Source organism: Amborella trichopoda, chromosome 2 (genome assembly GCF_054954075.1).
Source record: "Amborella trichopoda isolate Santa Cruz 75 chromosome 2, AtrichopodaSantaCruz75HAP2 v2.0, whole genome shotgun sequence".
NCBI classification, from domain to species: domain Eukaryota; kingdom Viridiplantae; phylum Streptophyta; class Magnoliopsida; order Amborellales; family Amborellaceae; genus Amborella; species Amborella trichopoda.
The window spans coordinates 63,111,432-63,129,409 of NC_142337.1; the positions used below are offsets into that span (position 1 = coordinate 63,111,432).

Here is a 17,978-nt window from a genome sequence, read left to right on the forward strand (position 1 = left end):
GCTCATATCACTTGACAGAAAATAATTGTTGAGATTTGAGAATTTATAATTAAGATATCAATTCACGATAGGATGTCCACTTGTGTGCATGCATGTCTTCGTGTTAGTGCGCACGGGGGCGTCTGGTTCTGTTCATACACGTGTGGGTGCGTAAGGGGTAGGCAGGTCACGGTGCATCTGTACTTCTTCCTATAAAAAAAAAAAAAAAAAGCCAAATTTGATAAAATACAATTGAAATTTGATTATTACAAAAGACATATCAATAGATAAAGAAATTATTTACAAAATACAAGTGAAATTTGACTACTACAAAAGAAATATCAATAGAAGAAGAAATTATTTCTTTGCCAACAAATTATATTGAAAAGGAAATATACCAGAACAAAAAAAAAAAGGCAACAAACCTATATGTAATTGTTTATTTTCTCTCGATCAGCAGCCGCCACTTTAAAAAGTTCAAAAAAGGAGAAATTTATAAATTAAATCCTATTTTATTTTGATATTTAAAATAGTCTCATATATTTCATATTTTATAAAAATATAAAGTGTATTTTAATTTTATCTCAGTTTTTATACACCGGATTACGCTTAATTTGGCATAATTCCAACCATCTCCACATAAAATTTTATTTCAAAAATAATTTAAAAATAAATAATATTATCGATCTACCCCTATAATTTTATAATTTTATTTATTTTAAATTATCTTTATAGGTGTATGATGATGAAAAGTATGAATATGCCAAATTTGTACTTAATCCAACATATAAAAAAAAAAAAGAAAAAAAAAAAAGATAAAATTCAAATACATTTTATGTTCTCAAAAAACATGATATATGACGCTATTTGTAAATAGAAAAGGCAAAACATGATTTATCTATAAATTTCACTAAAAACTAATAATACCAAAATGAATAAAAAAGGATAGTTGAGATTTTGAATCTAAGAGCACATCTGCGACTCCTTTGACACCTAATCATATCATGAATTACAGCAATAAGATTAAAATACAAATGATAGTAGTTGCAAGTGGAAAAGGCTTATTTTAAAAAGGAAAAAGTGTACACATAAGATTGCAACACTAAAACATAGAACTAAGCTGCACCTCACAAATCCATCAGAAAATGTTTTTTGATGTTAAAAAAACCTCCAATGGACTATCTCGAACATCAAGATCTATGAAGATAAGTAATAATAATAAATTTGAGTCCCAAAAATAGCACGCAACATGTTATCTGAACCACCTATTCTCAAGATATCCATGTGTTTATAAATATATACTTGATTTGAACGATTTTTGGAGTTTAAAATTTTATAATTAGAGATAAAATGGATTCTCATAGCCATCCTAAGATTTTTTTATACCACAATTACATATTGTAATAAAACTTGTAGATGCACCTAATTTTGATTGTTGAAGGTTTCACACCCTTTTAAAAAATATATAAATACTATAAAATTAAGGGCTGTTTATATTTTACAAAAATCAAGCCTGACATTCAATCCTCCCATAATATACTTTTGGGAAATTGATCAAAACACACTGGAACTTTTCGACAATTTAACAGATTACCCTTGTTCAACTATTCTAACTCGTGGTCAATTGCTCGTGTATTTTAGTAGGTATTTTGAAATTAAATCAAAAGATAGGTGTAAAATGTTAAATACTTGATCTCTCAGGTGTATTTTAAAAAAATTCTCAATGTTTTTGCAGTAATGCTGCAGCCTCTTTCCTTTATTGTGAGAGGAGTGAATTTGGTTAGACTTCCAGGAACCACTATAACCATGCGACCTTAGTCTGGTGTTTTATCCTAAACAAAAGTATAAAGATGAAAGTGGAGACTGAAGGACCACATAACTGATTAAAACTTTATGAACTAAGTTACTCTAATACGACAAGGCAAGTAAGGAACACTCAAAATTTATATTTCTGGCTGTTTGTTTCCCAAAATAGATAGCCTCAATGAGGAAAACCTCAAAGTGTATATTTCCAGAACAGTTATAGATCTGGCAATGAATATTTTGCTGACTCACATGCCTTTGGATAAATTGAATCATAAAACAACAATTATTGTCGACATTGCACACAAAAAATAAAAAACGCCAATTTATTGTTTAGAATGAGGTTTATACACCATAGTAACTTCCATCTGGTATATAATCATCAATCACAAACAAGACAATAAAAATATCAAATACTAAATCCCCCGGTAATTAAATCAGAAGGTCATAATAAAAAAGAAACGTGATCCATAAGAACCCCAAATATCACAGTTTACAAATGAAATTCACAAGAAAGTCGCAAGAAATTCTCAACAAATAACTAACAAATAACTCACTAAGTGGTCATTACAGTTTACAATGTAAGTACTCAGAAAAGCCTTAGATTTATTTTTTCATTAATCATGTCGCACAAGCTAGCAAAAAATTTGACTTTGGATTTTCTACAGGACAGCCAGTTGAGAAAGTTGAATTGCTGGGTTTTAGTGTCACGGTTGTATCTGATGAGTGTTTAAAAAGTGGTTTGCCACTCTTACTCGATAATAAACATATACAAAAAGGAAAACTTCACAAACCAAACAAAAAAGGCAAGCCCCAAACATCATCAAATAAAAGTAGTTCTGACGTGACTAGACCCCTCAATGCCGAACCCAATGCCAGCCATGGACTAGCCCTATATCATACTGCTTGTTGCTAGCCCTATATCATAAGCCAAATAGCTGTGCACACATACATAAACCATGTACAACTTCCAAAGCATCTATGTGCACATAGGTAATGGCCAGAGCTTCTCCCAAAATGACATTTACTTTTTAATAATAACAAGGCTAGTAGACTCAACTGCATGGCCCACAATGCAACCCACTTCCCCGAAGTGAACAAGTTCACCTGCATATTAAAAAAACCCAACTTCCAATAAAAGGATTATGACTATAACATGTCTCCAATGGCATTTGATCAAATTACTGGCATGACCCAAGAGACTGCATATGAGATCCATTTTAACAGCAAATTTGTCATCCAAGGCTGGAATCATGTTCCTTCTGAGACTCAGCAAATTTCAACCAAATTATTCAAAATCCTGAAAACCATCAGAAGTTTATAACTTTCCAATCATCAATGACTAGTTAGCACAACAAGAACTACACCAGCAACTCTGAAAATGGCAAGAGAGAAACAGTGTTTATTAGATCCCAAAATCCAGCCATGTATGAGCATTGTTATCCAATCCTATGAACATTCCTCTGATCGTAAACAATGAATAATAACAAGTTTCATGCGTCAGAAGAATAATCATCCCAAAGTTATGCTAAAAAATTTCAGATTATAGACAAGGTGCCCATCTTTTAAAATGTAAGTGATGACAACATCCTAATGAACAAGTACAAAAATACCCTTCTTAAAGGACCAAAGCATCCCCTACATTTCTAACCTGGCAATAAAGACCATGCAACCGAAACCATTGATAAACAACTGGGAAAATTGGGTACCAAAAGTGTTAATAGACCAATGTGATCTTTTAACATATATGGCGGAAAAAACCATTAAATATTAGTACTAAAATATGGTGCAGAAGAAACAACTCAAATAATCTTCAGAGACCTAATGATAAGAATACTCCCAAGTATCAGCACATTCAAGGCAATGTAGGCATGTGTTTCTTTCCCACAAATGTCCATTTCTCTCACAATGTCCTTTCCAAATATCTTAAATACTCTACTGGATGGGAACAAATGCAGATTTAGAGTATATTATAATAAAATTTCATATACTACATAATTGTCTTTCTTTGCAGGATAACCCAATAAAAAAAAACCCACTGGTGGGAAGCTTCCAACTTAACATTAGTAAAAAGTGAAACCAAAAGCAAACATAGTACGTCATCCTTTGACTAACAAATTTTTGGCCACTGAAAACATAAATGTGCAATACAAACAGTGTTGCCATGACATTCCCAAGAACGCTATCATGCTCAAAACTTTCAGAAATATCTCTCTAGAACCAAGCAAGTAAGATTAGTTAGTGGTTCTAATATAAAGAGAGAAAGTAAAAACTACAAAACTTGGAAGAGAAACAAAAAACATCAGTTTCATGAATTTTACTTTTCTTAAGGAAAGCACTAATTCAGAATCAGAACTGGAACACGGTACTCAGTGAAAGAAAACCACTAGAAAACAGAAAGCTTATATGTCCTCGTAAGAGAAGACTCCTGATTAGCCCCTCTCACTATAATCCACAAAATTTTGTTTCAAGACCTCTAAGATTCAATAGTGATAAGAAAGACAAATTGACTTAGTATAGAACTAAATGTAGGGACATATCTCTCATGATAAAAATGTAAGACATATCTCTCATGATGAAATATAATAATTCACATAATTCTTCCAAAACCTGACATATCTCTCATGATAAAATAGAATAATCCACGTAATTCTTTCAAAACCTTTTAAGCTTCATTACCGCAATAAAAGAGATGGTACGACAACATCAAAAGAAAAAAAAAAGATGGTACAACTAGTAATGATGGATAGCAAGAGCCAAAAAAGGAGCCCATTCAAGAGCCTGAATTAGAAGCAGTAAATATGACTAAATCATATCACATTGACCTAGGAGGTTTCTCTAACAAGGCTGAGAGATAAACCTCTTCCTTGGACTTGACAGAAATTATCCATTTGTGTTTCTTGTACCTGAATTGAAGAAACATATACATGTAATCATCCAGATCTTTCCTGCTGCAGAAGAACCGATCAATCCAAAGCAAACCGCCAGGCCTAAGAACCCGATCCCAATCAAACAAAATAAAATCCATCAATTGTAGGTCAATCCAACCATCAAGGAATCCACTGGTATGAATCAAGTCCATCGTGTTATCAAAGAATGGGAGCCTCTGGTTTAATGTAACATAAAGAGGAACCAAGCCCCTCAGAGCAATGATCTCATTAAAGGGAGCCCCTAGATTTAAAGCAGTCGTTATGATAGTCACATTTTTCTCCCTCATCCTAGCTGCAAAAGTACCTGTACCAACCCCAATATCCAGCCCTATCCTTATCTCTCCTGGCTTGATATCCAATACTTCACTTATCAGAAAGTCCACTGCTAATGAAGTATTTCCTATCCATTTAACCTTTTCCTTTCCCAGATTGAAACAACCCAAGCACTTGGAAAAACCTTTTTTGGGGTTTCTATTATTTAAACATTCAAAGCTTTTGCATTGGTAATTACTCCACCTCACATTCCTATCATCAGGAATCTGCCACAGTGACTGATTAATTGGTAAGGGTTTTTTATACAACTTTGAAGCCCTGGTCAAGCATCGCCTTCGAGGCAAGGGATCACACCCATTAATCATCAGCTTCTGAGCAACATTCCAATCATCCTTACAATAACTCCCGACGTCATAATTCATGTATGCTTCCAATTCTTTTCTCATCAATACACAGGTATGCCCAATCGTGTTGTAAGTCTTATGAGCCCCATAAATATTAACCTTCCCTAATCTGTTAGGCTTGGCAGTTACGTATTTTCTGATTTCCTCAATTGTGAAGAAGTTTATCAGAGGGTCTTCCTTATGTCCTTCTCTCCCAAAGATACCCGCAACCTTTGGAATGCGAATCTGTCTTAAAGATATATGGGCACTATATAGAGGTTGAATAATCTCTTCTTCTAAGAATTTCCTGTACTGGGTTCTTGAAATATTCAGGCCAACTTTGTCAGTGTTCTTACCAATTTGTTGGACTTGGGTTTCGAGTTTTTCTTGCAAATTGGCCAGTTTAAGGAGAATTTCATCTACTCTGTCAGACAGAGATTTCATGTCAAAATCAGCATATCCCCCCTCGTTTGTGCCATTAAAATGCTTGCATTGGTCATCTTCATGGAAGAAATTTCCTGCAGGGTAAAACCTTTGGAGACTGGTAAGACTCACTACTATGACAAGCACACCTAAAATGACCTGAAAAAAGGCCATTACTTTTGCCATTCTGCATCTCTGAAAGCAGGACACCTCCATTTCTTGTGTTAGGATGACTTTTTAATTGGCTTAAACTGAACTTTCAAGAAGTTTCAAATTAAGGCTTTTGAAGAAACACCCAACACTTAAGAATCCCTAATTTTCAATCAGGTCACCCTCATGTTTTTTCAGGATTAATAAATTGCTCAGGAATCCTGTATTCTTTAGCACAAATATGTTTTTCGAGTTTCCAGGGCCACATAATCTATGCTTTCACAGAGTGATTCAGTTCTCAAACCACCTGAAATTTTCAGAAGCTATCACACTTGGATTTCTTGAATAGAATGATTTCCTGTTAAAAGGACAACGGAAAGGAGTAAAATTAAGTGATCATTGATGCATTGATGAACCATGGAAATATTTCTCATGCAAAGGATGCGCTTCCGCAGATAGTTTGCATTGTAGCATAATATGGTAATAACATGGTAGTATCATACTAGAGAATCCTAAATATGAAACAAAACATCTTTTTAACTGCAACCTTTAAAACTAGATTCAGCTAAAGTTATTCACATGCTACAAACACTCGTCTTTTGCAAAATGACTTGTTATTATTCTTGAATATACATGACATCAGAACTCTTCCATCAAAACATTTTCCACGCCAAAAGCTTCATAAGTCCTCTTACGTCAATAAATCAATAAAACCTTCCATTTTCCCTCCAAATAATAGCAATTGTGCAAGGAGATTCATGAATCATTGTGATTTCTACCCCTAACAATACATTTCCAAGAGAAAAAATCCATAAGAGAGCCTCTGATTTCTTATGCTAAAAATTAATAATGACGTACCTCTCTGTAAATTCAACACCGTAGAAATAGGTACTTGTCAGAACTTTGTTAGATACATTGATAGTGTTAAAATACTCTGCGTCTAAAGGCTAAATAAGCTTATTTTACTCCAACTCTCCATCAAATCTTCTATTGTTTGTTAAATAGCAGATAAATTGTAAGGTTAAACACATACTCATTCCACAATTACTAAGATCCTGAGCTTCAATTCACCTCTGCAACTATGTGTCACATGCTATTCATAACATATCAGGTTAGAACACATACGACATTAACTTCTCAACTGGTTCTTCTGCTGAATCTCCATGAATCCTCCACTAAATCATAAGATCAAGACAAAATGCTCTCAGACAACATCTTAGGTTAAAGTTAACACTGCAAATCCAGCATTTTACCAGCTATGCTGCTTCTTCGCCATAAGTACTTCACTTTCACGAAAACCATAAAAAAAATGCAGAGAGATGGAGATCTCAAGCCATACCTTACGCCTTCTTCTAGGGTTTCGAACTTGTCCTTCAAGCTTCAGGTGAGTGGTAGAACTGAGAAACGAAGTTTCACTGCATATGTAAAGAAAATTTTTAATTCCTCCAAATTGCTTAAAGAAATCAAATCTCTTACACTTAGTTGACCTAGGGTTTGGTCTCACAAGTTCCAAAGCATTATAGGGTTTTCTTTCTTATTTTTCTTATCATACCTCGTTATTTGTAACAGTTCGCGGCCAAATAACGCCATTTTTTAGAAGCTTTTATCTGAATTTAAGGTGAAAAAGAGACTAAATTTTAAGCTGCTTCTCTGAATTTAAGGTGAGAAAGAGACTAAATTTTTAGCGTTTTACAGAGAAGCTTTGAGGCATAAAACCAGGAAAAGCGAAGCTCATGAGAACGGCGTTTCGGTGGGAGTTTCAAAATGAAAACTTAAAATGCATGAAAGTACATAAAAAATCCCTGTCGTATTTTAAAATACCTATGAAGTCCTTACTTTGAATTAACTATTCCCGCCTATCTTTAATTACATGTTATCCTCCTAAATTTCCAATTAAGAAAAGGTGTAATTTATAGTTTGAAAACGGATTGGCCGGGGTGTTGGATCCCCTTTCATTGATCCGGATCATTACCACTTTCAGTTCGGTGCTGCTATTGCAAATCTTAGGTTGAAGGGTAGTGCTTTTTAGCGCAGTTTACATTGGTGAGCCCCTTGGGACCAAACTACTCTCTATGGTCCTCTGTTGCCTCCCTCTCTTTGAAGGTTAATGTATAACTCTTATTAAGTAGCGCAAAATTTTATATGAAAACCTTGTAAATAAATTATAAGCTTGTCATTTTGAGCGAGGTGTTAGATACCGGATCCTTGGCTAGGGATTTTGCTATTGCATTTGGGCTCCAAAAAGAGGTGGTTGCGGTTGCACGCAGTGTTTTAAAACTTGGATAGGCCGAGTGAACCGGCCACCCAGGAACCCGGTCCAGATCTATGATCAATCCTCCAAAGTCAGAGATAATAATAAACAAATCGAGACCCCCGATTCCTAATTCTGACTTGGATTTGGTTTGGTTCCATAACGAGCGATTTCGATTTGGATTCGAGTTTTAAAAAAAACAATCGGTGTAGGTGTTACAATGCTGAGTTCTCCTCTCACCATATCCCAAGTTGCATTCAAAACTCTGTAAATAATAGGCAGGGTGGCTCCGCCCGGCCTGGCCCTAAAAAAGTAGGCATGAGCCACAAATTGTGCCCGGAGGGCACCGCTAGCGCTAGGGCTGGGCTTGAGTTGGCCCTATTGGGACAAGGGCAATGCTAGACCCAAGGCTGGCTAGGCACAAGCTCAATCCATTTCACCCTTGTATTGAAAGGAGACCACCAAACCTATAAAAATGTATTTGGTTACATCAATTAAAATCTAACTAGTTTAACATGGCATAAATTAGTAAAAAAATAAATAAGAAATCATAATTTAAAAAGTATGATGAAAGGAAAAATATACTATAAGACCATTTACCTTTGGTACAAAGTGGTCACAATTAATCTTAACTATTGGATGTGAAATTGGGTGGCTGCATTTATTCTGTTGACCAAACTCAAAATTCAAAATGAATTTTCTCCAACTTTGTAACACACTTAAGCTATCGGATTTCATATTGGGGATTATAAGTAATTGTGACCTCCTTGTACCATAGATAAATGGTCTCATTGTATACAAACTCATGATAAAATTGGACATAGTATGACTCCTTTCTTGAAAGAGTATGTATAGTATGCTCCCTCGATAGCATAGTTTTTTCAGGTTAGGAGAGAGGACTTTTTAAATATGAAAATTTGAAAACCACCTAAAAAGCACTAGATGATTATTCTCAAAAGAAAATTTTGAATTTGAGGTTTTCTAACACTTAGATCTCACAATCTAAGAATTTGATGGTCTCAATTCTATCTCAAGACATTATTTTTTTCAAGCTCATTGAGGGGTGCAATTAAGATTTTGTTTTATTGAGTTGAAAAGATAATATCTCCAAATTTTGGGGTCCTAAAATTAATTCTAGGTGAGTTTTACCCTTTTTTTTTTTTTTTCTTTCTTTTTTTTTGGGAAATTGTTAAGAGTGTATATCTTTTGCCTTATTAAAATTTCAAAATGGGCTTTCTACGAGGGCCAAGCTTTCTATGTTTCCCCTACAACATAAAACTTATGTACTTCCCCTTATCCAACCGTCCATTCTGAATGGAGGGCTAAGATTGCTCCACGCATAATGTCACGTCTCTACAGTATTTTATTTTTAACTTTTTCTATAAACTATTTTGACACAAAATTTCAGACGCCCAATCCTTTATTAAACTTGCACTAGAGAAAAATATTTTAAAAAATATTTAAAATAAATAAAATGACCAAAATACTCTTGAAAGTTTTAAGGGGTATTTTGATCATTATATTTTATCGAAAACTTATTTTTAATATTTTTATAGGTGCGTCCCAATGAGAAGATGTCACATACCAAATTTCATATTCATTCAATTTGTATAAAAAAAAAACTAAAAATAAAATACTTTGAGGCGTTAGATCTAAAATCAACGGTGAGTGGCTATCTTGATCAAAATTGGACGGCTGGATGGTAGGGGAAGCATAGATCTTCTATGTTGTAGGGAAAATATAGAAACCTTTCCCTTCTATGAGTTCATAGCCTTACATGTGCACATACCTCCCAGCCTCTAATATCTATCTTAAAGATGGACTTTGAATTTAATTTTTTAAATACTTCATGATCTACACCACTGTGATCTTGAATATAGAAAATAAATAAATTTAAAAATTATTTTGAAAAAAAAAAAAATTCCACTCTACACTTCGGTGCCTTTTTCTCAACATCCTTCTTAAGATGGAAATTGGATGATCAGGGACCACATGCATCCCTTGACTCATATGATAGTTTCCCTAATTTAAATTGACAGTTATTTTTCTATAAAAAAAATATTTTAAAATATTACCATTTATTAAATACCATAAATAAGGAGTTCTTAATAATAATTTAAAGATCAAATTGTTTTACAAGATGGCTGAAATTACTATAAATTTCACTGTCACATATGTCATCAATAAAAAAACTTAAAATTTTGTCATTAAAAACTTAAACACGGCTACAACTTTCATAAGTAATGTCATTTACATTTGATACAAGGTGGTTACATTAATCTTGACCATTGAATGTGAAATTGGTTGGCTACAATTATTTCATTGACCAAGCTTAAACTTTAAATTAAATTTTCTCAAACTTTGTGACACATCCAGCCTATCAACTTTCACATCAAATGGTTATAAAGAATTGTGACCACCTTGCATCAAAGATAAATGATCTCATTGTATACAATCCCTTAGTTAAATATTTAAAAGTTGTGATAACCTTTCATAGTCCATGCATACATTTGTTAACCACTTCTTTGTATTATTTGTTAGATACATTGGTCTTATTAGGATTAGCCCACCCGTCATGGTTGAAAAGCTCTTACGATAATGATAATGATGATGATAATTGGTCTTTCAAGTGGTGGGCCCCAACTTCCATTTCTATCAAAGAAAGAAGAAAAAAGATAAAAGAATACATCTGTGTCTCACTTGAAATTTTAGAAAGATAAACAATTGATTAAATTTAGGGCCCTTTGTGGTAACTGCCACACAGATTTTTTTTGGGAAAGGTTTCTATACTTCTCTTATTGCATGGAATATATATACTTTACCCCATCCAGTCGTCTAATTTTGATCAACTGAGTCACTAACCGTTTGATCGAGATCCGGCGCTTCAGATAATTTTATTTGTATTTTTTTTACCAATTGTATAAATATGAAATTTGATATATGTCATCATCTCAATGGGGCGCACCTAAAAAAATATATTTTTGGTAAAATAAAATGACCAAAATACCTTTAAACTTTTCGGGGAATTTAAGATATTTTATTTGTTGAGAATATTTTTTATAGGTGTGAGTTTAAGAGAGGAGTGGACGCCCAAATTTTGGTGTCACCATGTTTCGTAGAAAAAATATTAAAAATAAAATAATATAGAGGCGTGACATTGTGATTAGGGTCATCTCAGCCGTCCATTCAAAATGAACGGTTGGATAGGGAGAAATATATAATTTTTATGTATTAAGGAAAGTATAGAAAGCTTGCCCTTATTTTAATCTTCCATGTAAGGCTCTTCTTTTACATATTTGCACTGTTGTAGGTGCCTTTATTAGATGTTCCCCTGTGCATATGCATATAGTCATCCAATCAATGGACAAGAAAGTAATGGAAGGATAGATCCTGACCATTCCATTAATGAATTTTACATCTCTCCTTGCTTTCATCATCAATTGCATGGATGTGATCACATGATCATGATTGTTGCTCTGACCATGCTGCTAAATATTATATTTTTCTTTCATAGGAATTGAGGGCGTGAGGCATCAAATAATGGGGCATTTCTATGATTTTGAACGAATGTTGTTAAATAATTATAATTTTATATTAAACAAATGAAATTTAAACAAGGAAAATATTTTGAAGATGTCAAAAACAACGTGCACCATTAAAACCCACCAAAAAAAAAAAAGTTCTTCCGACAATGAAAAACCTTATAATTGATCATCTTTTCTTTTTTTTTTCTTCTCTTTAACATCTTACAACTTATCATCTCACCTCACAATCAATAGATATGAAAAAAGAAAAAAAAAATTCAAGTCCTAATAAATGCTGCATCTTGTATTATATTATCCACACCATCAATTTTTGAAAATTTTAATTATTTATATATATGATCGATCTAAACCATTTGTGGAACCTCAATTTTAGTAAATTTTTAAATCATTACTAGATTTCCAATACCAAAACTATATCTTTCAACAAGATTTAGAGGTGCAATTTACTTTAAACAACATGATTTATGGGAAAGCTATGATTACTAAGAAAACAAATCACTATCGCAAGGCTTTTCAAAGTATTATATAGCCAATAAAATACATAAAAGGTAAGCCTTGAGTGCAACTTTAGGTAAAAGAATCTAGAGAAATTCAATATACTAAATGCGTGTTATCATTGTACTAGGTACAAATAAATTATGCTAACTTTGAGTAAAAAGTTTTAACATAGTTCAATATATCATATACTTGATATCATTGAAATACTAGCTAGATACTATTATAAAATTTTAAGGCCAATAAGAAAGAAAAAACTACTGCAATCGTAGGTTTTTAACTTTATACCTCTTTGTTCTTATAAAAAAACCAGTCCACCTTATTTTATTTTTTGTAATCATTTATTACTCATTTTTCTTTATTAAAGCTTTGTCCCATTAGATCGTTTTTTTAGTATATTACCAAGATCTACAATGTTAATTAACTAGTCAAAATACCTTTTTGGCACAATTACCCTATTGTATGTTGTAAGATAGTATAATGTAATTTTTTTCCAACTGTTTTTAATAGAAAACGGGTAGAGGGCTTTTTTCCTTATTTACCCAAAAAATAACACAAGTCAAAACCCTTTTTTTACAATGGAAGGGGTTGGCAATGGGCTGGGCCTGGCCTAATTAGCCCGGACCTAAAATCTTGGGGTTGGACACAAATTGTGGCCTGAGGGCCATTCGAGGGCGGGGTCACCACTACTTAAGGGCCGGGATGGCAAGCCTGGTTCGGCCCTCTTTTTCTTTATTTTTCTTTCATCTATTATTTTATTTGGCCCTGCCCGCTCCTTATAGGGCTAGGGCATATTTGGCCCGATCCAGGCCAAGCCGGCTCTATGCGCACTAGGTAGTCGGGCTGGTTTGGTTCCATGCCTGCCAATTGCCAGCCTTAATCAAACATTGGGGTTATTTTTCCACATTTTGCCTTTTTTTAAACAAAAAATTTATTGCTTCTTAATCATCCGAGCTCAGATATAAGGATTTTAGAGTTTTGAGTTACCAGATTTCCATTTTTTTTTTTTAAAGCAAATAACGAGTAACTTTCATTTTTTCCCATAACTTTTGTATACATCTGGGATTTTAGTTGCTCATTTCTTATTTTTCTGAAAAAAAGTTTGGATATTTTAATAGTATATAAATTATATTTTTTATGCTTTATTTCTTCAGGGTTTTGTTCTAGAAATAAATAAGCATGTTTTAGAATACTTTCCAGTTAATTATAGGGACCCATTTCTCAATAATTTATCCAAAAACAAATGGACAGACGGGAATAGTCCAGTGATTAATGAGTTCACCTGACCAATTTGGGTCTTAAAACACTGTCCCATACAATAAAGGAAAAAAAGACATAAAACCCCACCTCAAAAATTATAATTCTAAAGAACCTCTTGGTCTTATAAATATCTCATGGAACCCTGATTTAAACAAAAAATGGCATTTGTTCCCAAATTGTAAAATATACCTTTTTTTTTAAATAACCTCATAACTGTCAAGTTTGTGATGTCACTTTTTAACTTAACTTGTGAGGTTCAGGAGATGCCAAAACATAAGTATTATGCGAAAATTGATAACTTTTCCGGTATTTAGATAAGGGAAAAGTTTATATAAGGTTTTAACTTTAAAATGTAGAATTACATATGCACTTCAAAAATCTATCGAAAATGTTGTTTTAGTTTGGAAAACCTTTTATTTGATCATCTCGATATCCAGATGTATGAATGTAAAAAAAAAAAAAAAAAAAGTTTTTTCGCAACACATTATCTAGACTGTCCATATTCAAGATTTTCATATGTTTATAGATGTTCTCGATTTTAACCATTTTTTTACTTTAAAAATTTCTAATTAGATATGAAAATAGATTTTAATATAATCCTAATATTTTTTTACAACAAAATTACATGCTATGATAAAATTTGGAGGTGAGCCTTAATTGGATTGTTTAAGGTTGCAACCTTATAAAAACCGTACCTTTTAGATAATATCATAATAGTTTGATTAAGAAAAAAAGAGGGATAAATTCTATAATTTAGATAATAGAAAGGTAAGAAGGGGGCTAAATATCATTTTTTCTTTAACTTGGGGGCTACATCGGATATTAAAATAAAACGATTATTTGGGATTATAATTTTAGAGATGGTTATATGTCTTTTTCCTAAACTTGGGGAGACAATTGGATCCCATCCAAATTTAATGTAAAGAAATAGTATTTTGCTAATTTTCGTTACATGGTAAAGACTAAGGGAAGGAATGGGTAAGCCTGTTGTATGGAAAAAATGGAAACCCTATAATTTTCGTGTATACCCCATTTGTGGAATCGCAATCTATTCCACATATGATCATATAAACCAACTTTTCAACAAAAGTCGTCACCTAAAATTTTCCTCAAGTACCTCTTCACCATTTTGTTCATAAATCCCAAAATAACCATCATAGTGGATTTGGAATCTTGAACATGTAAGAGTATTTTGGCAGCATAAGTCAAATAAGATAACGAATTGTATATGATGAAACTATTTATTTTTGGTATAAGGAGGTCATAATCACTTTTAACTACTAAATGTAAAATACAATAGATGAAAATGCATAACAACATTAAAGAAATTTCATTTTGGACTTTGAGCATAAACAATAACGCATTCTTAACTATCAGACTTCAAATGTAACGGTCCATGCTGATTGTGACCTCTTTGTATCAAAATTAAATGATCTCATTATATACCCTTGTTGTTTCATGGTCCAAACCAAAAACATGATTTTTCATTAAATGTTGTTGTTTTTAGGAACTCAAATAAGTAAAGTATTATGTCTTTTGGTTCAATTTAAGTGGCACTAGCCAAAAAAGGAATATGCCCTGGTTCTTCTTAATGATGGTGAAGATGGCTCTTTTTCCGTGAACTTTAAGCATAATAATTTATCTACACCATCCATGATTAACAATGGATGGTGGATAGCCATTGGTATATAATAAACACATTACCTTTTAGGGGGAAAATATGGAAAAAAAATTGATTTTTATTATATTTAGAAGGGTTCTTCATGAAAATTTGATGAGCGTATACTTAACCTTCCTTGTTTACATTGCTTGTATTATCTCATCTCAAAAGATATTTTATTCCCTAAGAAGTATTGTCACACCCCAAGAATTTACAGTACTGTTATTCGTGAGATGTGACAGACACAACATATATACATCTATTGATAGGACAAATTTACAGTGGCGAGGTCTTACAAAGTAAATAAAGAAAGCTAGCACAACAACAGTATCTTCCAAGGTTGATCTTGACTAGCACTCAAAATGAAACCGCAGTTATCCTGAAAAATGTTTATCATAGTTTGATGAGTTTGGCTACTCAGTAAGTGCTCATCATAATCCTAAAATAATCATGATTGAAATATATCAATATTTTCCAAAATGAGATCTATTAACAGAAATGCATCAACAGTTTCACTTTCAATAAATGCATAATTAGGTATAATCCGAATAGTTGAAATGCATATAACACTTTAACGGTAGTGCATAATTCAAAGGATTTCACAAAATACCCTACTGACGTCCCAAGTTGGTCACCTATATACCCCATCAACGTCCTGATGAGTCCACTTAATCCCTATCGGCGTCCCAGATAGGTCCACTTAATCCCTGCAGGTCCACTTATACCTCACCGGCGTATCGGATGAGTCCACTTAATCCCTACCGGCGTCCCAGATAGGTCCACTTATACCTCACCGGCGAACCGGATGAGTCCACTTGCATACTTAAATTATTTTTAAATCTCTTTAAACATTCGAAAGCAGCAATATCACGTACTCAACATAACACTGAAATCATTAATATGAATTTCACTTAAACCATTAATAACAGTCACTTTCTATAACATTTCAAAAATAACCAATCAAATATTTTGGGCTCAAATTTAGAAAGGTAGCAGTTTGTAAAGGCATTCTAGCATAATTGCCAATTTAATATGTATAGAAAAACTCTTATAGAAATTCAAGAATACGGAATTATCACAATTTATGGGATATCAATCCACAAATAAACATTTCACAATAATACTATAATCAATTGCAAAAATGTCAATTTTTAAATAATAAGGCAGTCATTTGCACATGAATTTTACAATGTCTAAATATTCAAAACAGTAGAAAGAAATATCACAATTTTACTAAAAGCAGAAATATCACATTTATTTCTAACAATAAACAAGAAAAATAAATAAATTTATTTTTCTAATTTACAGCATTCAAAATTTCTAACATAGATAAAATATCACAATTTTTATTAAAAAGATTATTTTTCAAGATAATGAGGTCACGTGCGCATTAAATATATCGCGCCTAAAATTCATGATAATAAGCAGAAATAATTATTTCATTTTATTTTTAAAAAGAATGAATTATTTTTCGAGACAATGAGGTCACTTACACATAAAACTGATAAAATAAAGATCCTAGACGGAAATATCACTATTTATTAAAAATAGACTATTTTTCAGGAAGACGATGTCACTTACACACAAAACTTATAAAATAAAGATCCTGAACGGAAATATCACTATTTATTAAAAACAGACTATTTTTCAGGAAGACGATGTCACTTACACACAAAACTTATAACATAAAGATCCTAGACGGAAATATCACTATTTATTAAAAACAGACTATTTTTCAGGAAGACGATATCACTTACCCACAAATACTTGAGAAGGAGCTTCCGATAAAAATTCGGCTAGAGAGAGGAGTTCACTGTGTTTCAACCAGAGAGAAAAATCTCATAAGTTTTCTAAGGTAGGAGTCCTCATCTCTCTGAATTTAAATTCTACTAATATATTATTTTATTCTTTTATTACGTTACAGGTGTGAGCGTTAGGTTACGCTTTAAACGACTAAAGCCCACGTCCTTTAGTGGACGTGGCAAGCGCAAAGAAGCAACAAAGCTTTTAAACGAAAAGCTTTGAAAAGTAGAGATGGTCCCTAAGGACCATCATGTTCAAACGAATCATCATGTATTAAAAGTTTATTTTATTCTTCTTTTTTTTTTTTTTTTCAAAAGTTTAGGATTGTTACAAGTATACTGTCTATTTACTCCCTTGGGTAGAAACCCACATAGGAATAGTTTTAAGAACCCAAAATTTGGGGTTATAACCTCTTAACACATACATTAACCTCAATAAAAATTTCCAAATTACACCCTCCAAGCATTTAAAAAAAAACAAAAGCCTCAAGAAACCATTAATTTATAAAAGGTGAGATCTAACGATTAGAAAACTCAAATTTTGATTTTGATTTTTTTTTCAAAATAATCTTCTAGTGATTTTAAGGTGGTTATCAAACTTTCAAATTAATAATAAATAAAAAATAAAAAATAAAAAATAAAAACTACTCCCTATTCGGTCATCCAACCAACCGAGCAGTAAACTATATTCCCGAGGGAGCATAGTATACGTGCTGTTATCTCATAGTCTATTTCACTTGAGTATATAGTAAGAGAAACAGCGTGATCCCCAGCAAGAGACATCAGAAATTTAGAAATCAGTTTTTTGTCAAACTAGTAATAGCAAAACCTAATTCCTTATTTTATCCAATAAGGTTGCCATGGAAAAGCTAAAATAGTGTCAAAGCAACCTCGATATACCCTCACAAATTGTTTATCATACCCAATGAATGGTTGAGATTCACTTAAACTAAAGGTTGTGCACTCTGAATTGGTGATAAGATGTATAATTGGGGCCCCTACCGTTTTTGGAATGGAGTCTGCG

The 17,978-nt window shown here is 32.7% G+C and overlaps 1 protein-coding gene across 11 annotated transcripts; it reads right to left on the minus strand.

Moving 5' to 3' along the window:
* Positions 1 to 2,234: 2,234 nt before the first annotated feature.
* LOC18445306 (S-adenosyl-L-methionine-dependent methyltransferase) lies at positions 2,235 to 7,691 on the minus strand. Of its 11 annotated transcripts, none has more exons than XM_088860179.1 (5): positions 7,494 to 7,690; positions 7,281 to 7,356; positions 6,975 to 7,116; positions 4,689 to 6,299; positions 2,235 to 3,082 (listed from the first exon to the last, which is right to left on the minus strand). In XM_088860179.1, exons 4-5 carry the CDS (start codon positions 6,005 to 6,007, stop codon positions 3,052 to 3,054), a joined length of 1,350 nt encoding a protein of 449 aa, XP_088716305.1. In that variant the 5' UTR covers positions 6,008 to 6,299; positions 6,975 to 7,116; positions 7,281 to 7,356; positions 7,494 to 7,690; the 3' UTR covers positions 2,235 to 3,051. The 11 variants fall into 11 exon arrangements, with proteins under 11 accessions (XP_088716305.1, XP_088716301.1, XP_088716304.1 ...); XM_088860175.1 differs by having other exon boundaries at positions 2,235 to 3,157; XM_088860178.1 differs by lacking the exon at positions 7,494 to 7,690 and having other exon boundaries at positions 2,235 to 3,157; positions 7,281 to 7,369.
* Positions 7,692 to 17,978: the final 10,287 nt, after the last annotated feature.